The sequence below is a fragment of the Mytilus edulis genome, chromosome 5, assembly GCF_963676685.1.
Source record: "Mytilus edulis chromosome 5, xbMytEdul2.2, whole genome shotgun sequence".
Classification (NCBI taxonomy): domain Eukaryota; kingdom Metazoa; phylum Mollusca; class Bivalvia; order Mytilida; family Mytilidae; genus Mytilus; species Mytilus edulis.
The window spans coordinates 33,802,540-33,830,449 of NC_092348.1; the positions used below are offsets into that span (position 1 = coordinate 33,802,540).

Sequence of the window (27,910 nt, forward strand, 5' to 3'; positions counted from 1 at the left end):
CAATCATTCAATATCAATGCAACAAGCACTAATCAATCATTCAATTTCAATGTAACAAGTACCAATTAATCATTCAATATCAATGTAAAAAGCACAAATCAATCATTCAATATCAACGTAACAAGTACCAATCAATCATCCAATATCAATGTAACAAGCACCAATCAATGATTCAATATCAATGTAACAAGCACCAATCAATGATTCAATATCAATGTTACAAGCATCAATCAGTCATTCAATATCAATGTAACAAGCACCAATCAATCATTCAATATCAATGTAGCAAGTTAAGCACCAATCAATCATTCAATATCAATGCAACAAGCACCAATCAATCATTCAATATCAATGTAACAAGCACCAATCAATGATTCAATATCAATGTTACAAGCATCAATCAATGATTCAATATCAATGCCACAAGCACCAATCAATCATTCAATATCAACGTAACAAGCACCAATCAATCATTCAATATCAATGTAGCAAGTTAAGCACCAATCAGTCATTCAATAACAATGTAACAAGCACCAATCAATCATTCAATATCAATGTAACAAGCACCAATCAATCATTCAATATCAATGTAGCAAGTTAAGCACCAATCAATCATTCAATATCAATGCAACAAGCACCAATCAATGATTCAATATCAATGTAACAAGCACCAATCAATGATTCAATATCAATGTTACAAGCATCAATCAATCATTCAATATCAAAGTAACAAGCACCAATCAATCATTCAATATCAATGTAGCAAGTTAAGCACCAATCAATCATTCAATATCAATGCAACAAGCACCAATCAATGATTCAATATCAATGTAACAAGCACCAATCAATGATTCAATATCAATGTTACAAGCATCAATCAATGATTCAATATCAATGCCACAAGCACCAATCAATCATTCAATATCAACGTAACAAGCACCAATCAATCATTCAATATCAATGAAGCAAGTTAAGCACCAATCAATCATTCAATATCAATGTAACAAGCACCAATCAATCATTCAATATCAAAGTAACAAGCACCAATCAATCATTCAATATCAATGTAGCAAGTTAAGCACCAATCAATCATTCAATATCAATGCAACAAGCACCAATCAATGATTCAATATCAATGTAACAAGCACCAATCAATGATTCAATATCAATGTTACAAGCATCAATCAATGATTCAATATCAATGCCACAAGCACCAATCAATCATTCAATATCAACGTAACAAGCACCAATTAATCATTCAATATCAATGTAACAAGCACCAATCAATCATTCAATATCAAAGTAGCAAGGTAAGCACCAATCAATCATTCAATATCAATGTTACAAGCACCAATCAATAATTCAATATCAACGTAACAAGTACCAATCAATAATTCAATATCAACGTAACAAGTACCAATCAATCATTTAATATTAATGTAACAATCAACAATCAATCATTCAATATCAATGCCACAAGCACCAATCAATCATTCAATATCAATGTAACAAGTACCAATCAATCATTCAATAACAATATAACAAGCACCAATCCATCATTCAATATCAATATTACAAACACCAATCAATCATTCAATTTCAATGTAACAAGCACCAATCAATCATTCAATATCAATGTAACAAGCACCAATTAATCATTCAATATCAATGTAACAAGTACCAATCAATCATTCGATATCAACGTAACAAGCACTAACCAATCATTTAATATCATTGTAACAAGCACTAACCAATCATTTAGTATCAATGTAACAAGCACTTACCAATCATTTAGTATCAATGTAACAAGCAATAACCAATCATTTAATATTAATGTAACAAGTACCAATCAATCATTTAATATCAATGTAACAAGCACCAATCAATCAATCAATATCAATGTAACAAGTACCAATCAATCCTTCAATATCAATGCAACAAGCACCAATCAATCATTCAATATCAATGTAACAAGTACCAATCAATCATTCAATATCAATGTAACAAGTACCAATTAATCATTTAATATCAATGTAACAAGCACCAATCAATCCTTCAATATCAATGTAACAAGCACCAATCAATCATTCAATATCAATGTAACAAGTACCAATCAATCCTTCAATATCAATGTAACAAGCACTAACCAATCATTTAATATCAATGTAACAAGCACTAACCAATCATTTAGTATCAATGTAACAAGCACTTACCAATTATTTAATATCAACGTAACAAGCACTAACCAATCATTTAATATTAATGTAACAAGCACCAACCAATCATTTAGTATCAATGTAACAAGCACTAACCAATCATTTAGTATCAATGTAACAAGCACTTACCAATCATTTAATATTAATGTAACAAGCACCAATCAATCATTTAATATCAATGTAACAAGCACGACCCAATCATTTAATATCATTGTAACAAGCACTAACCAATCATTTAGTATCAATGTAACAAGCACTTACCAATCATTTAATATCAATGTAACAAGCACTAACCAATCATTTAATATCAATGTAACAAGTACCAACCAATCATTTAATATCAATGTTACAAGCACCAATCAATCATTCAATATCAATGTAACAAGCACCAATTAAACATTGATATTGAATTAACGATCACCAATCAATTATTCATTATCAATGAAACATTTCGAGTTATCATGGTTATGTCCCCCTGGACTGTATGAACATATTTGTTTTGCATCTCTAAAACAATGATTTTTAAGATGTCTTCAGTGTTGGTTGGTTGCTCTGTTATGGTCAATGTGTTGTAAACGTATTTAACAGATATAATAGAACATAAAAGAAGGGTCACAAAGCCTACACAAAATATAAATTGTGTTTAAAGTTAAACTGATTGTGATGCGTCTTATATCCGCCAGTTGTAATCTGTCACAAACAATAACTCATCTGGTGTACAAATTTACGTCACTGCATGTTTTTCATTCAAAACTACGATTTTAAACAAAATATTGTAGGGTCAATTCTGGTTTGATCTTATTTAATTTTGTACGAGTTGACGCAGGATTGATACTGGTTTATTTGTTGTTTTTTTTGGTTATGATATTGTTGTTTGGCGTTTTTTGCTTTCTGTTAATATAAACAAGAGTCGTATTTTGTTCCTTCGTTTGCATGGTTTAAAGAAAAAACAGTCGCTGTGGTTAGACAGAAGGCTATAACAAACAACAGGATACTCAGATTTGTGATAGGAGTAATCCTTATAGATCCTTAAGAGGTTTTGAGACAACAGAGGCATACTTGTATGGGTTTGTAATAGACTTCACGAAGTCAGTTCTTTTTGTTTGTGCTTATATACCTCCTCGAAGTAAGGGAGATAACTCGCGGAAGTAACGACGCATTTTTTTTATCTAGAATTCTCCTAGAGGCGTGCAAATAGGTATACAGTTGTACTTCGTCTTAACCCATATTTTCTTGTTTCAATTAAGCAATTTATATAGTGTGTTCCTAGGTTCATTTGTTTTGGGTAACTGTTTAAATATTGCCAGATAGTTGAGATACCCTTCTGACAGCATTTTGTTTTTTAAATTGTTACAATATTTGGAGGATGGTTTATTTGCTTTCTCGTGAGTGATTTTATTATTTTAATATTACATGTATAATCATTAACTGGTTGACGTCAAATTAAAGCGCTTAGACACTATATATGAGTAATCCAGATAGTATTTGAAAATAGTGATAACAATTGATGATGTATAGTATGTTATGGCAAGCCGTTCTCGTCAAAACTATGTTTAAGCCCTTTTTTTCGAAAAAAAATACACACCGAAATTTAAAAACCTATAATAACACACTGAGAAATCGAAATTACACACTGAGATTTTAAAAAGACACACAGAGATTAATATGCAAATTACTAATGAATATTTATGAGATGAATAATTCAACAGATTAATATCTTGATCTCAAGAACTCTTGTCATAATGAAATGCGATTCCTTCAACCAACATTCGTAATAAATTTCAAGACTTAACATCGCTTTTATTCATAAGTTAGTTTGTTGCCTATAATTCAGATCATTACTACCAGTAATTAAATAGGGGTCCCTTTTCAAAAGTCTTCCAACTGTTTCCCTGATTTAGCTAGTTAATCTTTTATATTTTTGTTACGTTTATATGATATAATAGACACTTGCGTAAACATTTCACTGCATTCGTTTGCAGATTGTTCCAATGTTTTCTTATAATTTTAATAAAGTTTTTCACCATTTGGTTATATTTTGTAATAAGAGTAAGTGGGTATTTTTCTTGTTCTTGTATTTCTAAAGATTTTTTTTATTAATAATTTGGAACCAAACCGAAGGACTAACGAGTTCTGTCCCCTTGTTGTTTTCCTTAAGCTTGTAATAGATTCAGATAAAGTATGTTAATTAGATATGTGCGCATAAAAAGTACGCACAAATCTCAGTGTGTAATTTTAAATTCCCAGTGTGTAATTTCAAATTCTCAGTGTGTGTTTTCAGTTTATTTATTCTCAGTGTTTCTTTTTGAAATCTCAGTGTGTAATTTTCAATTCTCAGTGTGTAATTTTCAATTCTCAGTGTGCGTTTGTCATTTTTGTAATCTCAGTGCGTCTTTATGAAATCTCAGTGTGTAATTTTAATTCTCAGTGTGTTATTTTCAATTCTCAGTGTGTAATTTTCAATTCTCAGTGTGCGTTTTGAAGTTTTTAAATCTCAGTGTGTAAATTTTTCGAAAAATGGTTTAAACATAGTTTTGACGAGAACGGCTTGCCATAGTATGTATTACTTTGGTCATACAGTACACGAACAGTCGTGCCGGCCACTCTTCTGTAATGTTTCATAATCCTTGTATATTATAAGAGTTGTAAATAAAGATTCGAATGATTATTTTCTTTATTCCTCAAATTATTTTGATTTCTCTTCCTAACAATATCGGTTTCTCAGAACATAAACAAATCTCTTTTGCCAAGTCTACTTCAAACGAAATAAACATTTCCTATAGATTACGACACAAGGAAGAAAGTTGAAACTATAAAAACATTAGAATGTATTTCGGTTTATTAAAATATTTAGAAAAAGAGAGATGCCAATATATTGTGCGTCATCTGAAATCCCCAGATTTGCAAATCTTACTGTTAATGCTGCAAGATGAAGATGTAAAAATTGTCGATGAAAAAGAATATCGTTTATAAATTCTAATCCGACCAAACGTTGATTTCGAAATGAGAATGAAGACTTTGTGGTTATTAATTTGTCAGTTTTTGCAATTAACAACTAATCATGTTGTTTGGACAATATCATTAAATACTTCTGATGATGCTGTGGTGGAGATGCCTTTGGCAACAGATAACATAAACGCACCACTGGTGGCTAGCCTTGACGTTTCGTCTTTGAATAAACAACTTAAGCACTATATAGATAAAGCTATATCTACTGCATATACGGACAAAGTTAAGGAGATTGCTGAACATAGTCAAGATGAACTTAAAACTACAGTATCTCGTTTCGAAAGAATGTTCAGAGATTTGACAGAAAATGTAACAGAGTTAATAGAAAAATTGGAAAATTCGAATAGAAGCTATACTGGATCAGTTTCAGGTAAAGTTTATCTTTTTTTTTTAAATTTTCATATGTATTTGTAAAATAGCGAGTTCTAATTTATTTATCCATATGTGTTGGGTAGTCATAAAATGATGATGGAAATAATTCAGAAATTAAAATAAAAGTATAGTTGCAAATAATGTTTAGGTTTAATATATATCTAGGCATAGTTTGCTTTCGCTTATTGCAGAATTAATTAAGAGTCTGGGGGAAATCATCGGAATCTTCCGACGTTATGCCAACAAAAAATAAAAGAAATGGTATGTTAACAGAAGGATTCATTAACAAGAGTGCACACACTGAATAATCTCACCTGCATGATGGACTGACCATTTATGTAGGTTGATAGTCCTAAATATAAATATAAAGTTTTACAACAAGTATCAAATAAAATTAACATGATAAAAAAATATGAGGTCATGGTCAGATGAACCAAGCCAGAAATAAATGCATACCCTACAAATATTCCATATACAGAATAAATATAAAAAAGAAGACATAGTATGATTGCCAGTGAAACAAGTCTCCACAAGAGACCGAAATGACACAGAAATTAACAACTGTAGGTCATCGTACGGTCTTCGACAATGAGCAAAGCTCATACCGCATATTCAGCTATAAAGGGCCCCGAAATGACAATGTAAGACAATTCAAACGAGAAAACGGCCTTATTTATATATATATAAAAAAAATGGACGAAAATCCAATATGTAACACATCAACAAACGACAACCAGTGAATAACAGGCTTCTGACTTGGGACAGGCACATACATAAGGTCATTTATTGCTTAAAGATACAAGAAACAGACAAACAATTAAAACGTAATATTAATCATTGAACCATACAAATGAGGCCAAGGTCAGATAAACCCTGCTAGACGGACTTGTACACCTTATAATCATTCCATTCATCAATTGGTCCGAGACCACAATTATTTCGTAGTGCATTTCTTTTAGAACATAAATGAAAATTAAAAAAATCCCACCTGCGCTTTCTCAAAGAAACTTTTACTGTGTGTTGTACAAAAATGTACTACTTTTGGAACAAACTATATCAAAATTATAGAAAACTTCATCGGCTCTAACTCAAAATATGGACAATTTTATGTTTAGGGCGTCTTGAAATCTTTTGACAGCTTCCGAAGTGCTAATTTTCAATCTTTTTCACCTGGACCAAATCACTACTTTCCTTTTAAATTCTGGACCCAAATTTTTTTACAGTGTAATTTCACCCCCTACTTGCAATTTGAGGAATTAAACATTGAAATAAATTTGGAAGGGGTATAAAAATTAATGGCAAGTAACCCACTGTCAACACTAGGGACTATATTCAACAACGAAAATCAAGGGACGACCATTGTGGTCTCGGACCAATTATGTCGAATAGTGTCTATCTAAGAAACAAACTTAAATAGGAAAACTTACAAAAAGGCTAGTCACGGTTATTGTAAATTAGGTGTAACATAGAAAATTGGCCCATCTGTTCTAGTGATTTTGATTGGTGTCGAATTTTACTTTAGGCTGAGGCTTTTCTTTAGGCTCCGACATTGCGATTAGGTTATAATAGAGTATTTTTAATGTCCCTCAAAAGGAATTTCAAACCTATGGCAAAAACAAAAACTATATTTTTAAGGCTCTTACAATGCGAATGAATTAAACGAATAACTAGAATTGCTAATTGAATGGAAACGTAATAAGAACTTCATAAGCGAGCAAATTATTGTTTTCGTTATTTATGAGACAACAGTCTCGATTGATTCAAGGTTAGCTATACGTTGCTGGTTTGAACATTACCAAGATATATATCTGAAGAAAAAAAATTGTCAACAAAAAGTGAATTGAATGCTGTAGTTTTGTTTCGATTTTCTTGAATACAACTTTCATTGCTTTTGTATAATGAGTGCCTGGTATTCATTGCCTTTATTTTTTATTTAATTATTATCTTCCTGAAATTGTACTTACATGTATTTTTAATTTGGACGTTTTTCTAAAGTCGTGCTCGTTATTGGCAAATAACTGCTTTTTCATTATTTTATTGTTGAATTATTCTGATTTGTGTAAATTTAAAGGTTTAATTCCTTATTTCAACAGAAACTGGGAGACCTGTTAAGTTGTCAAGAGACTGTTCTGATATAAACGCTGGTAATACGAAAAGTGGAGTCTATACAATATACCCAGAAAATGTTCATTCTGTGAAAGCCTATTGTAATATGGACGTCGATGGCGGTAGATGGACAGTAAGTTATTATAGTTAAGATACTTCCAATTGCAGATTTGTTATTTATTTTCATAGTTGTCTGTCCTTAGTTTGATTTTATATGTATTCTGCTCTAAACATACAAAAACTTCATTTTGAACATTTGATCCATATGTAGACGCCGTTATGATGCTGATTGCAGTTCTTGTACTATCTGTTCTTAATAACTTGGTTTTGTCGACAATTTCTCGTAAATCGTGGATAACCGTCTTTCCTAGGTGTATGTCGTTTTTATCTTCTCGCGTTACAACAACATTCATTTTGCCAAATTGGAAACTATCGGTGATTAATGGTAAAGATTGTTTTAATTCTTTTAATGCGAGACGTTTTTCTGTTCTATTTGCGAAAGTTTTCCGATATAGGGATATTTGCTCAATTACGGCAATTTCCTTCGCAGATTTGCGATAGGATTGTTTTCTTTTTGTTTTGTTTTCTCTTTTCTCTTTTTTGCTTTTTCTCTTTTCTCTTGTTTGCCTTTTCTCTCTTTTCTCCTTTTTATTGCAGAGTATTTCATTGAAAGTGTTTGTTTTTGGCTGTTTTGTTTCATTACTTAGTTACTTTTTCAAATAATAATTTTTGTTTTTTTCTTTCATTCTCTCAAATGTCTTTGCTTTCCAGAGTTTTATTCTATCTGCGGCAGAAATCTTTACTTCTGTAAATAAAAGTTTATAAGGTCTCGGATAAAAGTTACATCTATTAATACAAATATCAACTGAAAGTATTCAAATATGACAAATATTCATATCATAACCGTTTTCATAATTACTGGAATTATTAAACAAATATTTCGTAAGTTGTTCAAACCCAAACTTTGACTGAAACGTTGTTTTTAAGCAAGTGCGACATTCTTGTTATACTCCGCGAAATTGACGGTTCTTTTTAACAACTTATTGAAAATTGCTGTATTTTAGATTTTTGAAAATTTTTTAAAAATTGCATTTTAAAAAATCATAAAATTCTACCATTATAAGAGCACTGATAAGCAAACAATTGATGAAAATTTAAGTTGAGTTCGTTTTTACGTCAAAAAATGGCGGTGCGACAACCTTGTAAGCCTTTGAAAAATCGGTCATAAATTACCATATATTATTTTCCAGGATATGTGTCTTTAAAATTCATCAAATTAAGCAAACTAATATTGATGTAGTAAATACAAATACTAACCTTTTTCCATTTTAGATAAATCAAATCTGTAATCCCAATTTTGTTTCCCGTTGAACAGACTTGCCCTTGTAGTATGGAACGCCTTTTTTCTTCTAAGACGTCATCATAACGTCATAAAAATGCATAAAAGACAGAAGGAACCTTTCTGTTAAATAAAGGAAAAACCTGTTTTTCAAAATATTAAATAGTTTAGACGAAAATCCTAGTTTAGTGGTTACAATAAATGAAATATGTTACGCTGGACAGCCTAAAAATTGCCGTTTTTTTACATGAAGCATGTCGCATGTAGCATAAAACATAGTTTCAACAATTTTTTTTTTCATTTTTATTTAAAAAAACATTATTTTTTAAAATACGTACACAGTACAGCAATGAATATAATATTACAAAATTATATTTTTGGACTTGCATCTTGCCAACTACACCGTATTTTCCAGTGAGGTACAAACATCGCGTGTAACGTCTTACAATCCCTGGTATCTTTTAAATTGAACTGCAAGTATATTTTGAAAGTTCCCGGGAGATAAAATCATACATTTTGTAATAGGGTATACATGTCGACAGTGCAGTACTAAGTGTTCTGACTTTTTGAGTCATAGTAATGACTGTTTAGACTGTTATCAATTTAAATTGAATATCAATTATTATACTACCTGTAAGAATGTCCTTCTGTAGGAAAATTTCTCTATTTCCGCATATTTTTTTTTAAAGAAATATATAGCGTTAACTGCACTATGTGAAAATAGTATGCCTTGCTGTTGCAACAGACTATTGATTTTCATGTCAATCATTGTCAATTTGACGTGCAAAGGCGGAGCTAAGCTGCTTCGATAGACACGTGGTTTGGATTTATAAGCATGACTATTAGTAGATATATTCATTTAAATTTCAGTGGCGGATCCAGAACTTTTCATAAGGGGGGGCCCGCTGACTGACCTAAGGGGGGGCCCACTCCAGTCATGCTTTAGTGATTCCCTATATAATCAACCAAATTTTTCCCACAAAAAGGGGGGGGGCAGGTCCCCCAGGCCCCCCCCCCCCTGGATCCGCCTATGAATTTTTCTGACATTTTGAAAGACTTTAAAATACTGTAGTTTCTGTGAGAACGTTTTTGTTCTTTGTTTACTTCTGCTTACTGCCGTTGAAGCCAAAATTGTTTGAATACTTTAGAAGTCGTTTAATTACAGATAAATAGGTATGATCCAATATCAATGTTTTTTTGTAAGTTATTAAGTTCCATGATATGAGAATGGTTTTTAAATTGCAAGTAAAATCAATAAAATGATAGCTCTTTTAATAGTAACACAAATGTCAAACTTCGGGTCGTGCACTATTGTCTCTCACCCTGTCTACTATTTTCGCATAGTCAATGTTAAAATCAACATTATCATATAATTAATAGAATTAAAATTGTTCGCAATATGCTGAGACAACTCCAGATCGTGTTACACGTAATACTGTTCAGAATATGTTCAATAAAATTTAGTAGGCAACAAACATTTAGAGAAATCAGAATAATAAAAGAATATTAAGTCCGTGTAAAGTACAATTAATACTTTTGCAAATATTGAGACAAAATTGATACGAAAACAGATTAAACGTCATATCAGAGTTCGGTGACGTTGTATTAAATTCGAGGAAATATAATATGAAAACAAAACAATTATTACAAGTTGTTACTTTTTCATTTACTTGTAAATACATCTTTTTTTTTATGATACGAACTGATAATTTGTTTTCAGATATATTTTCTCAAATCTACATGCATCACCTGGTCTTGGAAGCGCTTTTTCTCTTGTATTCAACTCTTTCATACTGAAATTTATATCATACTAGAACACACCCGTGATATAGCGGGCCCGTGACTGAATTAAAGTATATAACTATGCGTATGCCTTATTTTAGTATTGGTATTGTCATGCCGATTATAAGATGCACAGTTTTCCCTGCTTTCAAAATCTTTCTGTTTGAACCCGTCGACCTGGAACCTATCAATTATTGGTAATATTAATTATTTGGAAAACAAAAGGGCCTGTAATGGAGTATTTAAGTAATCAACAGCATTGTTCTAAATTAGTTATAAATACAGTTGAATTATTTGATTCGCTGTTTTACGTCATGCCGGCTAACAAATGGAAAACTGTACCTATACGCCTTATATTAAGTCCATAATTTGTCATCTTAAAAAGTCATACTTATGGAACGCCATGACTGCCTTATGTTAATGATCAGCATTATATGCAGTGCTCACACCATTATATTAAGTGCTCACAACATTATATTAAGTGCTCACAACATTATATTAAGTGCTCACACCATTATATGCAGTGCTCACACCATTATATTAAGTGCTCACAACATTATATTAAGTGCTCACACTATTATATGCAGTGCTCACACCATTATATTAAGTGCTCACAACATTATATTAAGTGCTCACAACATTATATGCAGTGCTCACACCATTATATTAAGTGCTCACAACATTATATTAAGGGCTCACAACATTATATTAAGTGCTCACACCATTATATGCAGTGCTCACATCATTATATTAAGTGCTCACAACATTATATTAAGTGCTCACAACATTATATTATGTGCTCACAACATTATATTAAGTGCTCCCAACATTATATGCAGTGGTCAAAGCATTATATGAAGTGGTCAAAATATTATATGCAGTGGTCACAACATTATATGAAGTGATCACAACATTATATGAAGTGATCACAACATTATATGAAGTGGTCACAACATTATACGTTTTTTGTTGTATGATGAGATTGTTGTATGATGAGATTGATGTATGATGAGATCATTCGGTAAACATCGTTTTTTTAGCGGAAATTACCGAATCCATAATTTGTAAATTACGGTAATGCCCAGCAAACAAATTTAAACAGTTATTAAAGTCATGTGATCATAAGGCAGTATACAATATTTAAAACTGATTGAAATAAGTAAGGAAAAGATGAAACTAAGAAGTGAATGATTAAAGTAGTTCTGTTCGTCGTAAGAAATACGAATGGCAAAATGTAAGTGAAATAATAAAAAGCTTATTTAATGAAATATCGAAGGGAAATTTGTATGACATATTCCTCGAGCTCATTTCCTACTGAAGAACTTTAGCAAGGTGCCACTTTATAGTCCGTACTCAGTTTAAAGGGGCACTAGCTGTCAAATTCATTGTAACCGATTTGACTCAAATTCTCATATTTGGTTTATAACAATGTAAAACATTTATCCAAACTATCAAAAGTCTAAAATAAACAGTTTACAGAGCATGGGGTAGATAATATATAGGTTCGTTTCGTGTGTATTTTAGTCCAGACACCATCTAATTAACTATCGATTTGACCTCAGATGACCATATAAGCGATGTAAACAAAAATAAAGATACGAATAGATTAAACCAACACGTGCAATTTCATTTTTATAGGTCTGTTTGATTTTATTTTATAGATTAAAAATAGATGTTTCTCATTGTTTTTAACCAATGATTTTATGTGCATCGAATTAGTAATCAAATGATTCACCGTAGTTTTACTTTCATTGTTGACATTCTTTTTCTTTAAATAACCAGTACACGTACAATGCATGCGTTGTCAATCTCTAGCTAGGGGTTAACTCGAAGTTCACATGAATACCGGTTAGAATGATGATGACGTTTTCACTTGCAAGTGAATCAGTCAAAAATTATGTTTAATCGCTTATTTCAACAAAATTAAAAGAAATTGATTGCTAAAAGCAAATTATTATTTCATTATTCCAATTTGATTAATGATTGATCTAAAAAAAAAATTTTTTTATATATATCGTAGCTAGTGCCTCTTTAAAAAAAGCTGAATTACATTTTAAATAAAACAGTCAGGGGGGGCTATTGATTTTTATTTTTCTCGCGACAAGTGGAAAATATTTTTTTTAATTCAATTTTAGCATTGCATATATTGGCAGCTAGGGGTGAATCAACCAAATTTTTTTTTCTCAGAAAAAACAAATTTTTTTTTTCTCCAAAAACTGGAAACACACTTTTTTTCAAAAAAATCCATAAATTTTACCCTTTCAAGACCCAGTTTAACATTATTTTCATTTAAAGTTATCATCTCTTATGAAAACTGAGTTTGTGGGGATGAAAAACGTTTACTACGTTTGTTCGTCATTTTGCACGGTTAATATATATAAAAAAAGTGGTATGCTTGATAATGAAACAACTTTCCACAAGAGACAAAATGACATCACAGAAATTAACAACTAAACGGCCACAGTACGGCCTTCAACAATGAGCAAAGCCCGTACTGCATAGTCATGCAGCTATAGAAGGCCCCGAAATGATAAACGTAAAACATTCCTAATTTATGTACAAACAAACGATCGAAAAACTAACATGTATATAACACATTAACAAACGACAACCACTGAAATAAAGGCACCTCCTGACTTGGGACAGCCACATATACAGAATGTGCGGCGGGTTTTAACATGTTAGCGGGATACCAACCCTCCGTCTAACCTGGGACAGTGGCGTAACAGAACAACATAAGAACGAACTATGAAAATCAGTTGTAAAAGGCTTAACTCATCAGATGGGTACACATATAAATCCATCTACCAGAAAATAGAGTAGACATGGGCGGGTACTTCTATATCCCAACAACAAAAAGACACTATAAGTACTGATCTGAGAGTACTCGCAATTACTGACAGCTAGTTCAAAGCCACTAACAACTAATAAAAAAACATGCATCTAAGTTTTGCATTTAGGTAAAGATTGAAACAAACTGTGAGTAAAATAGAATGATTTACTATTATTGGATAGTAACGATTGTCCATGAAAAAGGAGTCATTTTCAATTTTCTTCAACTTTGTACTTGTTTGGATGTATAAATATTTTGATATGAGCGTCACTGGTGAGTCTTATGTAGACGAAACAAGCATTTGGCGTACTAAATTATAATCCTGGTACCTTTGATAACTACTTGACCTAAATTAATTCTGGTTAAGGTACATTAAGATACAAAATATAATCAACTACAAGTCATAGAAGAATAATATCTTTTAGATCGCACTTCTTTGATAACAATGGACCTCGAAAAAAGATTCAAATTTGTGTTTAGGTCCAGATGATAGCAACAACACAAAAATAGGAATGCTATTTGTTGCTGAGCACTTCTTTGATTTTATTTAAAGTCCACACAATTTGTTTTGTAACGGAAGCACAAAAAAAGATACTCATTATTATGTCAATATATAATTGTAATATAATTATATAAATGGAGAACTTCTAGTATTGTTTTACTGTGAATTCTTCTCGTTGTTGTGATTGGCGTTCTAATTCTTCTCACATACAAGCTTGTCTATAGTCTGAGGATTTCTGTTATTTTTGCTACCAATTTTTTTCCATATCCCATGTTAGGATCAATCTCAAAGGTTGAAAATTTCATATCTGAATATTTTTTTCGTTATCTGGAAAGTTACTTTTGACGGCGGATCTTGATTGTTTCTGTGGGGCTTCTTTCTCATGGATAGGGATCACTCACGGGGGAAAAAATGGAAAATTGTCGAAACTAATTTGACTTTTATGTATAGCATAAAATCGAGAATGGAAATGGAGAATGTATCAAAGAGATCACAACCCGACTCCATAGAAAAAACAACGGCAGAAGGTCACCAACAGTTCTTCAATGTAAAGAGAAATTCCCGAACCAGGAGGCGTCCTTCAGCTGGCCCATCAACGAATATATATTAGTTCAGTGATAATGAACGCCATACTAATTTCCAAATTGTACACAAGAAACTAAAATTATAATAATATTAAGATAAACAAAGACCAGAGGCTCCTGACTTGGGACAGGCGCAAAAATGCGGCGTAGTCCGAATTATATTCTTAAAAGAATTTAAATTCACAAACTAGTTATTTTGCACCAAACATTAATAACTGTTTAAATTTGTATGCTGGGAATTACCGTAATTTACAAATTATGGATTCGGTAATTTCCGCAAAAAAACGATGTTTACCGAATGATCTCATCATACATCAATCTCATCATACACCAATCTCATCATACAACAAAAAACGTATAATGTTGTGAGCACTTCATATAATGGTGTGAGCACTTAATATAATGTTGTGAGCCCTTAATATAATGTTGTGAGCACTTAATATAATGGTGTGAGCACTGCATATAATGTTGTGAGCACTTAATATAATGTTGTGAGCACTTAATATAATGGTGTGAGCACTGCATATAATGGTGTGAGCACTTAATATAATGTTGTGAGCACTTAATATAATGTTGTGAGCACTTAATATAATGGTGTGAGCACTGCATATAATGCTGATCATTAACATAAGGCAGTCATGGCGTTCCATAGATACTGATTAAAATACTACAATAGGGAACAATGTGACAATGATTGAATTTAGTAGTGTCAACCCTGTGATTATGACCCGTGAATACAGCAAAATCCTAAATACACCGTTTGGTGGTGAGCCTGTCAGATGCGGAAGTACAGATAAGGTAATAGGTAACAGGTGAATATACTATTGGTATCGGTATCGGATTCGACCCGATATTATTGGCAATATTAATTATGTGGAAAACAAAAGTGTCTGTGGTGGTGTAATATTAAATCTACACCATTGTCCTATATTAGCTATATATAAAGTTGAATTCTTTGATTTGTCGTTTTTACCCCATGGCGGCTGACAAATTGGATTTCGTTATTTTAGTATTATTATTATATAAATTATATAGCAAAGTCCTGAAGTCCGAAAATTTGTGCCAAGCAACTATTTTTAAAGGAATTGTGCCCCTCGGAAATATAAATTATATACCAAATTGCATTTTGAGCGGTCTCATGTTTACAAATCTTGCAAAATATTTATGATATTTATTTCAAAGACTTACATCATCAATGTCTCGGATAAGTTGGAAAATCAGCAAAAAATTAGCAAATTCGGGGACGAGAACGAAAATCAGCATACATGTATGTATTATGTGTACAGGAGTAATGTCTCTTCGCTTAGCATATTACTGGCTGATTGACAAACAGCAATAAATCAATCATTGATTGAATTAATCTACCGCTGAACTACCTCTAGTACACGATTGCAATTTTCAGATGGTTTACGACATGTGAAAAATCAAATATAAGTGCTTTTTTCAATTGAATATATATTTAGGATTTAGATTAAAGGCCATCTTCAAAATTTAAATATTACTTGTGCTGCATGTCTGATATGTATGTTCACACAGTTTGGACTGGTGGATCCCAATTAATGTCACATTGAAGCTTTTACGGACGAGTCGGTTGACGGTTATGGAATATCGGTTTCACAGATGAAGACAAAGTTTAACATAATCAAATTGTCAATACATCAATCTCGTCCTCTTTTCCTCGAATTTGACCTATCAAACTAGACTTATCACCGGATGTCTACTTATCTGAGCAACACGACAGGTACCACATTCGCAGCAGGAAAGTTATGCACGGTTTTTGCCGGGTTCGAGTTGCTCAGTGTCAAGTTTTCCATGTTGTGTTCTTTGTACTGTTGTTTGCCTTTTCGTCGTTTTTCGTTTTTTTGCCATGAAGTTGTCGGATTGTTTTCGACTTATGAGTGTGAATGTCCCTTTGAACCTTCGAAGATCGTCTCTTTTTTCTAACCTACTATGTCTGTTTGAGTTGCTCGTCCAATTTATTCAATATAACAGAACTGTAAACAACTGTCATACATGGGGAAGACTTAACTCACTGTTTAACTAACCATTGTTTGTTCAGAAAATGGCTGTACCAAGTCAGGTTTATGACAGTTTTTTTTTCCATTCGTTCCGATGGTTGATAAAGTCCAATGTTCGATTTTGTCAGTTTTTTGTGGACAGCTGTGTTGAAGACCCATTTGTGGCCTTGGAATGTTTTTTGCTCTTTAGTCGGGTTGTTGTCTCTTTGACACATGACCCATTTCCATTCTCATTTTTATTCTCCATTTTGAAATTACCTTGGAGTTTGGTATTTTTGTATTTTCTTTTTATGTCACTTTTGACGGGATAACTTTCACCGTTATTACATATTTCTGCATCCCTGGCCTTTAAATGTTTTGGTTTGAACGTTCTTGGTGGACTGCTATAATAGTCACCAAGGATATAACCAGCTTTGTAATCGGTGCTTCGGTGCCGACATAATTTTGAACATTTGTAAAAATTTATCTGTTGAAAAAATAAAACATTCTTAAGAAACTAAGGTTCCACCTCCTTCGTGCAAACTTTGTGCTCAGAATTTGAATATTCTGCATGCCACTATTGATAATATGGCTTATACATTGTACCACTGCTATACTTCTTCACATTCCTGGCTTTCCTAATGACGGTATAAACCCACAAGTATTTCGGATGAAAGAAATTTATAAGTTGTATTTTCATTTGTCTTACATTTTAATTCAACTATCAAAAGGTTTAAAAACAGTAAATAATCGTCTTTATAAATGTTAGTGCTAACATTGAGTAACATTAATTATAAGAGGTTTTATTGTATGAATTGCCAAATAATAACGTTTATTTACAATAATGTAATTGATGTGACGGTATTTCACGACGGAGTATATGGTCCGAGACCACAACTGTCGTCTGACAGTGAGTTACTTGCCATTAATTTTTTACACCCTTCCAAATTTATTTCTCCATGTGTAATGCCTCAAATTGTAAGTAGGGGGGTGAAATTACACTGTAAAAACATTTGGGTCCAGAATTTTAAAGAAAAGTAGTAATTTGGTGCAGCTGAAAAAGGTTTAAAATTAGCACTGCGGAAGCTGTCAAAAGATTTCAAGACACCCCAAACAAAAAATTGTCCATATTTTGTGTTAGAGCCGATGAAGTTTTCTATAATTTTGATATAATTTGTCCAAAAAGTAGTACAACACACTGTAAAAATTTCTTTGAGAAAGCGCAGGTGGGATTTTTTTTATTTTCATTTATGTTATAAAAGAAATGCACTACGAAATAATTGTGGTCTCGGACCATATAGATGATTGATAGATAAAATTTAAATGTATAGTATATAGTCATCACTAAAGATACGAAAATGGAAACGACAATGCACCTTTAATAAACCAAGGCTAAATAATTGTTTTCTTGTAACTCAGATACACACATACATTAATGTTGGAATATATATTTCAATACAGCCACACAAAATATGTTGTTGTTTCTGGTTGGAAAAATTGATATTGATAAACCGAAAAATAACATTCGTACAGAAATTATGATGACGCTGGTAAATCTGATAAGATACATGTAAAAGTCCCTATCAAATGTAATGTATATTAAGGTTATTGATTAAGCAATGTTGTTGTCTTTTTTTTTCAGGTCATACAAAGACGACAAGATGACTTTACTGATTTTTATAGAACTTGGTCAGACTATAAAAATGGATTTGGAAGTCTGAATGGCAGTTTTTGGTTAGGTAATATTTTTTAAATATTTGTGTTATTCTTTTAATGTTTTATATGTTCCGAACTAAATTGGTATTTTAACCCGACGCGTAGTGTAGGGTCATGACCATATGCGTATATATACTCATATGGGTCGACCATAAGTGCATGGTTCGGGTATTTAATACGATAAACGTTAATAAGGTATGACACTTTAAGGTGTCATAAATTAATAGTTCCTTGAATGAAATTGTGTCTTATTTAATCAAAAAGTAATCATGTAATGTCTTAAGTGATTAATTAAATAACATGAATTTTACTCACAGGTTAACATTATAGTAAAAACCTTTTTACATGGTCATTTACGAATTTTGGAATACAAATTAAAGAAATATCTAGATGAACCAATACACAAGAAGTCAATTTTTAACTCTTACGCATTTTGGGTATAGGACCCTCTTTTTTTTTTTTTTTTTATCTCATTTGTGATTTATTTTAGTGTTTAATTTGTTTTTGGTAAATTAAGATTTCTTAAATACTTCAAATTATTTTTCGGTATTTAATTTATTCATGCTTCTATTCTCATGTTGAATATAAGAAAAGAGGGGCAGCACGTATAAACTGCAGTTATTTTAAGATCGTATGAATTGGAGCAATAACACAGCAATTTATAGATTGAAATAAACAATTAATTTCCCCATAGGCGACAATGGTAGCCTTTTTCGAGATACAGACTTTAGAAAGTTGATTTTTTTAACGAAACCTTGCTAGAATCAAAGAAAAGTTATTAGGACAGTATTTTTTGGTCCCAAAAATATAGGTTCGCGTTGCTTTTCTTAGCGTATTTTGTACTTATCTCCCATGCCTATCAATTTTGCCCTTAAAAATACGTGTCTTGTCCTAGCGTTAAAAAGTCATCTCAGTGCCTTTAGGGCTACGGAATAATTTTTATTTTGCCTTTTGTATAAAGCAGAATGCACGAAGTCTTTAAAAATTAAAAATAACGGGCGCATATATCGACCAATCAGGAGTAGCCATACTCTTAATTCTGAATACCATGTTATGCTCATAAAATGGCTGCGCCCATAAAATCTAATGGTGTATTGTAACCTTAAGTGAAAGTTAGTAGAAAAGTTAAATAATCTTAACACCGGTGAAAGGAGAAAAAAAATCCATTCATCTAACAGAAGTAAGTGGTTTCACTTACGGACGAAACATGTCGACAAGATGACAGCACCTTTAAATTGACTCTAGCGAAGGCAAGATAAAAGATACACGAAAATTCAGACAGCATGCTTAAGATAAAGAATTACAGTAAATCACATGTGCCGATTTTGGTTCGGAGAACGAGCTCTGTGTTCCTGCAAATGACTACAAAATTTATTGGAAAAAACCTATATGTAGTTACTATTACTACTCATATGGTCCGGCCTTTTAAACATCGAACGAGTATATATTCATCTGGTCATGATAATACGCGTATGGTCCAAATACTCATATGGTCCGTATCTATAAATTTCTTATCAAAGTAATTGCACGAAATCTATTTTAGAAGGTTTCCATTGTCAAAACATTGGTTTCTTTCATGTGTCGCATTGGCGTGTTTTTTTTATAAATAGTTATGGCCAAACTCTTTTAAATAACATGTGAGCTTACCGTTTACAGTGCTGCAGGTGCCAATCTAGGTAAAGTGGTATCTTACTTTGCTATTCACCTACAAATGTAGCTATCGGCAGCACTGTGGATGGCAATATAAGAAGATATTTTAATAAGATTGAGATGTGGCAGTCGACTCAATTTTTCACAAGACGACGTACTTTAATCTAAACCAGTAAGTTTTCTGCGATTTTGATGTTCTTGTAATTACATTTTTGTAAAAATTATTTACATGCAAGTACACCCTGAAACACGTTCACTTACAATTATAGTTTTACAAACTTTTTTTTTATAAATATAATATATGAATATTTGTGCTTAAAAAATACTCATTGTATATATTTCGTCGTGTGAATCTTATAAATGATGTATTTCCCATTTTTCTGACAGCTTGGAAATTCGATTTCCTTTTAATAGGTAAACAACTTAAATAAGTAAAGCATCCTCTTTTCTGGACATAGAACAGTTCACCACAAAACAATGTTGTTTTAAACATTATTCTTTATATTTCTATAGGAGATAGACTATATAGTTTTATCTGTGCAATATCCCTAATTCTAAATTGCTGGTTCTGCTAAAAATTGCTCAAAGATTGAATTCAACTCATCGTGCAAACAAATTAAGCATAGTACAACTAAGATAATTTTTATAACATTTTTTTACAGCAAAAATACCTGAAAAATAGTGGAGATACAACACTATAAAAACTTTTGTCTCTTAATGTAACTAACTAGATGAATCAGCTTTTATAATCCAATAGGAGTGTCGGGTAGTCCATGCTTAATTTTCCTTTTTGTTTGGTTTTATAAAGGAAACGACAATATTCACAAACTAACTTCTAGTGGACGGTATAAATTACGAGTGGATATAAGTGACTGGGACGGAGATACATGGTACGCTGTCTACAAGACGTTCAAAGTAAAAAACGAATCATTAAAGTATGAGTTGACCATAGGGGGTTACAGTGGCACAACAGGTATAGTATTTCAACAATTATAGGATTCATAAATTACTATGGATAAGGTTAAGTACCATTTCCCGATATATGGTTATATTGTTTTAACTACTTGCATATGTTTATTGGCCAATTCTTTATATTTGGTTATGATCTCTCATTGAAATGTAGCCTAAATTTTATTTCATTTTTTTCTCATCTATGTATACGATCTGTTTTATACGGACATTGAAATTATAATAATTATTATGTTGGAATAAAAATGGTAACGTGAATATTATTACACTTATTTTTACTGGTTATAATAACGTGTTGTCAAACCGACTTTTGCCATGTTGTGGAATTAATATTATCAATCAGCTTACGATTTTACTGCCAAATTGGCATAAACTCAACACGTTCTTTCATTCCTGTACTTTGAACAAATACCATTCAAGACAAAAGACAGTTTCCTATAAAAAAAAATGTTTTTCAAATATCCAGGGTACTAGTAAACATAATAGCGTACGGAGTAGGAGTAGATGTTTTCATAGAAATTAATGCAATAGTCTCCCGGACTCATTAACCATTTGACCGCGCTCAAGAAACATGTTCGCCAACGTTAAGGAAATATAAAACATACTGATAAATGTATTTAGACTCGTATGATATTTGAGTATTGTCGTATAAAATATGTTTAAGGAAGTTTCAATACAAATTAAGGATTTAGAGTATAATATAAAACACCGATAGAAATGACGTCAGGGCATTGTTTACTGGGCAGTACTAGATGCTCCCTTATTTTTTTCTCTCGCCGTAAACATAAATTCGATGCAGGACGAGTCGTCGTTCTCAAGAACAAGGATTAGTTTTCAACAATTAAGCATCAATTATAGCAGAAAATAGCTCTTGTTTTGCTATTATACAAAGAACATAACACTTTATAAATTTCATGCGTCCTAAGCTTCTTTTCTGGATTAACCTTCACCTGGTCACACTTTAGACATTTCTTTCATAATGCATTTTAGTAAAAAAATATGTAATGTTCTTGAATACTTGTGATCGTCTAAATCGACTGAACTAGCTTTACTGGCTTCAATACATCACCGAAAAAAAACAACATTTAGAACATCTATATTTAAGGCAGAAATTTTTCACATATAGGAATGATTTGATAGATTTCAGTGCGAATACAAGTTAGGGGAGTTAAAATGATTGCTCTGGGTAGAACTATATGGTGACCTAGACTTCTTCAATCCCGCAATAAAACTCATGTTGTAAATACAGCTGTTTCACAAACCGCTCCTCTATTGTATAATATTCATAGATATTTTATTTTGTCTACGTACTGGTTCCCAGACATGATCTCTATAATTCATCTCATAGAGACATGATACCTTGGGAATGTTACCAGAATAAATAAACAAAAATAGAGGCGGCCACCTTGAATTCCGAGGAAGACACAAAGTGAAGGGATGGGTAGTATAGAATTTTAGTATAAGTTTAAACTTTTTAAAGTTCGGGACATACAAATGTTTGACCTAAGAAAAAAATACCTCAATAAAGCTAACAGTAGTGTGTTCTATCCTAAAAATATACTAAATATTATATTCACAGAAATAGGTGAATTATTTTGCAAAATTGGAGGCCCAAGGGTCAAATAACAGAGAAAATTCCCTAATCCATTTGTCATAAAACAGATAAAATAGCCTGTAAAGGCTATGATTTTATTATTATAAAGGTCTTCTGTATTGTAAACAATAACTGTGCTTTGAATTTATGCAAAAACAGATTCTAGCAGTCAGTTCTATAAAACTTTAAGTGAATTCATATATCAGACTGGTCACTTCATACATATAATTTTTGCAAAAATGGCTTTGTATAAACACTTCTAGTCACATTTTAGTCAAATTATGTTAGATATATAGTAAGAGATAATATTATTGTGACAAAAATTCTTCACTGACCATTATAGGCAGAGATTATGAACTTTTAAAGATAAACAGGCATACAGTAAGATGTTGACTGAAGACAGAAGCAGGATTGGATATTTTATATAATCTAGAATGTTGAAATGATTAACTGCTAAACTTTACATTTATAGTATTCTGTAACGCTTTCAGTTTGTTATCAGAATAGTTTCATGCAGGTTCTAGGCCTTTCATGTCAGAAAACATGCACGTATAGGATAAGCTAACATTAATCTAAGTCTTGTTTTCAAATTCTAAAAACAATGAAATACGGGTGGGTGTATAAAATGTTCTGTAAAAGAACAGTTAGAGCAAATGCAGTGATTTCTTTTAGGCTATGATTCTGATAAATAACTATTGTTGTGAGAAAAAGTGTTTTTCAAGACTTTTCTATTTGAATACATGTTAGTATAGGTTGGACTTTGAAAATACAGCTTACACTGTCGACTCACATAGTCTCGTTCCCGCGGGAGTTCATGCGATTCTCTCGGGTTTTGTTTGTTACCTTGGTGTGTCTCTATCTAATAGATTAACGAGACTGTCAGTGCACCTGGATACAATTTCCCAAACAAGTTTTATAACGTGCACACAGCCTGGCAATCATCAAACGTCAGGCATCGGATTTAACAAATGTTGACTAGTCGTAGATTTCACATCTATTTATGTAGCCTGTGCAGTCAAACAGATGCTCCTTTTAAGGTTGCCTTTCTGTAAATTTAGGCAATGCAATTTCCCATAGGAACTCCTTTTACGTCTAAAACTGTACCACTATTACTATGAAGTTTTGGTAAAAAAAATTATACCCTAGAATCGAAAGCTCATATGCACTACTATTTTTTTCAAGGTCAAAATGTAGGGCTGTCCGGCATATTTTCAACATTTATATGCCCCGAAGTTCTAAGTGTTTGAACTTTTACTAAAATTATGTGCTACCCATCCCTTCACTTTGGGTCTTCCTCGAAATTCAAGGTGGCCGCTATTTATGTTTATTTATACTGGTAACATTCACAAGGTATGTCTCTAAAAGATGAATTATAGAGATCATATGTGGGAACCAGTACGTAAACAAAATGAAATATCTATGAATATTATATAGAGGCGTGGTTTGTGAAATGGCTGTACGTTGAGAGTAAACATGCATATTTAAAGTAAAAATATGGTATATTAGTATATATATATGGTACAAATAAGTGCTACTGGAGATAATAATACCAATTATGTATTTTTAAGGTAGCTAAATCCAAGTGCAACATGTACATTGAGCTGCAAAATTTTCTTATTTTCAAAGCAGCTAAATGCAAGAGGTCATAGACATTGAGCTGCAAAATTTTCTTATTTCAAAGGCAGTTCAATGCAACATAGACGTTGAGCTGCAAAAGTTTCTTATCATCTACATCCGATTTCACCTGGATAGATGCACGCTTGATAAAGCTAGTTGGTCTAGCGAAATATTGCGTTTATTTTCATCATTTTGTAAATATTTTAAACATTCTTATATTTACATACTAAATAGTGTGTTAAAATTACATTGTTAGGCAATCTATGGTACAAATAAGTGATATATATTAAAAAATCTGAGATTTATGATAATAAGGTGGAGGGACTATGGGGGGCTCATTACAGGATCCTGTCCTCAAGCACCTTACGTCTCACGCAAACAAGACCGGTAAAAGGAAGTAGGATTCTGCGCAAATGCGGGGATTTAAAAAAGTCTGAAAAAAAGAGTTAACGATTTTGAGTTCATTAGTAGAATGAAAAATTCGGAAAATTTCCCGATTTTTTTTTGTTTTTCTTTTTTGTTTTTCTTTTTCTACCGTTATTGTGGACTTCGTCCCCATATTATTGAAATGATTCCTATGATATGAAAAAAATCTTATTTTGTCCGTTTACTTAATTTCTACAATTAACACCAAATGTCTAATGTTAATAAAGTGTTATTTAACTTAATAAAAATGTGTCCCTTTTACTTTCTCTTTGATATTTTGATAGAGTTGTGGATAAAATTATGAGACGACATTTAATATCTTGTATAATGTGGTTCGTATAATACGTAATATTGGCTACAAAACTTTGTTTATTTGACTCATCCCCCTATCTCCCCCAAAAATTCGATAGAGAGAGGACAGAAATCCTCTCTGGTAAAAATTATAGCTTATAAATTGATAACTGCTAAATTATGCATGTGAACAAAAATCACCTTTAACTCAGATTTAAAAAAAGATATTAGTTACTGTATTAAGTAGTGACAATGATTCAACGTCTATATGAACTGTTAAGGACTATAATACCTTACGCATTTATTAAGATTTATTGACCGTACTATTGATAGTAGAAAAAGAGCAAATCTCACGTCATCAAAGTGTATTTATAGTCATTGATAAACTAGGTTAAAGTTTCAAAACACCAAATATGTTACTAGCAGAAGTGAAAAGTAATACTGGTACAGTGATGTTATAACAACACAACATAGGAACAGATTGTAAACATCGGTAGGAAAGGGCTTGACCCATCAGATCGATAAAAAGCATAAAAATAGATAACCCCCTCCCCCTCCAAAAAAAAAAACGTTCACAAACTAACCTATATTAGAGTACTCACAATTACTGAAATTTAGTCCAATTGAAAATTATAGATTAACCCAGTCCTCCCGAACTAAAGTTTGCTTACAATGGAGATATTTACAGTATCTTTAGTTATATGATCGTCGGGTTTTGTTCGCAGTTCTCGGCTTAGAAGGGGGCAGTTAAATGTTTTTTTTTTAAACAAAAATATGGGATTGCTAATGAGACAATTATCAAATAAGACCACAAAGACAAATATATATTAAGTATGACTGGTCACAGTACGACCTTCATCAATGAGCAACACCCATATATAACGGTAGCTATAACAAAACGTCGGGGTGACAAATTGTGAAACAATTAAATAGAAGAACAAAAATCCAACGGCTGTATTAATACTTCAACAAAAAACAAAAACTTAATATGGCTAATATCACCCTTGTGTTATGTGTTTGCGTCTCAAGGTCCTGTACAATGCATTAGTATTGAAATAAAAAGTGAAATGTTGACGTTTCGTGGGAAAATGCCTACCGCAACAATGTCATGATATAAGATATGAACTCTTTCTATGGCAAATAAAGGGGACAATCGTAAGTAAATAAGGATTATGAGTAAAACATATGGGATTTATATAGTACGTTGACGAGACAGCAACTCCACGACACAAATATCAAATAGACAAAGTTGTGAATCAATTGAAACTACCAACAGTAAAGGATCCAAATAAAAAAAACATATATAAGATACTGTGTATGCCACAAAACCATTACTGGTTATACTTCTTACTTTGAACAGGGGGTAAATTATTTTTGATTTACTTAAACCCTATCCCTATGTAATCTTGATGAACGGACTAACAAAAGGAACATAAAAGAACACGTATAAAAAATTCAGTAAACATTATTGATTGTTAGTGTTTAACGCCACTTTCAACACTCTTGGCAATATCGTGGCCTCCAGTTTGTATAGGTAGAGGAAGCCAGAGAGAACCACAGACCTTCGGCAGGCAAACTGGTAATCCTTGTAATTAAGATCGGAGTCGAACGTACGCACCTTGCCACGAGCGGGGTTCGAACTCACAATCTTACTTTTGACAGGCTTATGATTGCTGTAGTTGAACTATTTAGACCACTCGGCCACCGAGGCCCTCCATAAAAATCCTAAACGCAATATAATGATAAATAAATTACATAAAACACAAGTACAGACAAGCAATTATCAATATCATACCATATGAAAGAATGCTAGCAGTTATTGAAAGCATGCTGAAAGTCCTTAACCCTTTTAATATACAAATGTATGAAATCATTCCGTCCTACACTATTATATTGATTGCTTTACTTAATTAAAAATTGGACTGTAATTAGAAATGGAGTCTAAACTACCGTAACTATATTCTTGTTTTTTCTGAGGACCAACCAAATCGTTTTAAATTTAAACATTATTACGACTAAAGTACAATCAAGTTAGGAAGAGCTCTATTTTGCGCCTAAACTTACTATAACATATTTTTTTCTTTGACAGAGGATCGTATGACGTATCATAATGGCTGTAAGTTCTCGACAATGGACCAAGATAATGATTACGATAAACGTGACTGTGCAAAAAAGGCCAAAGGTGGATGGTGGTATAAAACTTGTCATCAATCAAATCTAAACGGTATCTTGAAAAAAGGATTATTAAATGAATGGACTGCTGTATCCTGGTCTAAAAATGCAAGAGGAACGAAACATCATTATCTAAAGTTTGCACGCATGATGATAAGAAGATACTAATAACTATTTTTTATGGTGACAATATTTTGGATGCATTCAACAGAGTTTCTAATTTTTCAATGAATTCAAAGTAATCTTGAAGTAATACACTACTCTGAAAAGGTTATCTTTGTATAAAGAAATATATTTTGAACAATTTGTTGACCTACGACAATAACGAAAATTGAAGTGACTGTTTTAATGTTTTGAACATAAAAGTCACTGACGCGCCAAATAAAGTACAACGTTGAAGAGCATTAGGGACTCAAAATTCCAAAAAGTATTGCCAAATATAGCTTTAAGGTAATCTATTCCTGGGGTAGACAATCCTTAGTGTTTCGAAAAATACAGGTTTTGTAAACAGTTAATTTAAAATTGTGACCATATCAATAATAAGTCATGTCAACACAAAAGTACTGACATTTTGGCTAGTGATACCCTAGGGGAGAAAACCTCCTCAAGCAGTAGCATTGAGCCAGAAGTTGTAAATAAATTCACGATAGATACCAGGATTAAAATTGTGTAAGCCAGATGACAGCAACGGCAACAAAAGACTCATTAGTGACGCTCGAATTAAAAAAGTAAAAA

General features: G+C 32.1%; 1 protein-coding gene across 1 annotated transcript; it reads left to right on the forward strand.

Annotated features, from left to right (window-relative positions):
- The first annotated feature begins 5,070 nt into the window (after positions 1-5,070).
- Positions 5,071-27,910, forward strand: LOC139523515 (fibrinogen-like protein A). Its single transcript, XM_071317580.1, has 5 exons — positions 5,071-5,595; positions 7,691-7,836; positions 18,383-18,479; positions 20,915-21,079; positions 27,093-27,910. The coding sequence occupies exons 1-5, from the start codon at positions 5,220-5,222 to the stop codon at positions 27,341-27,343; spliced, it is 1,035 nt and encodes a 344-aa protein (XP_071173681.1). The 5' UTR covers positions 5,071-5,219; the 3' UTR covers positions 27,344-27,910.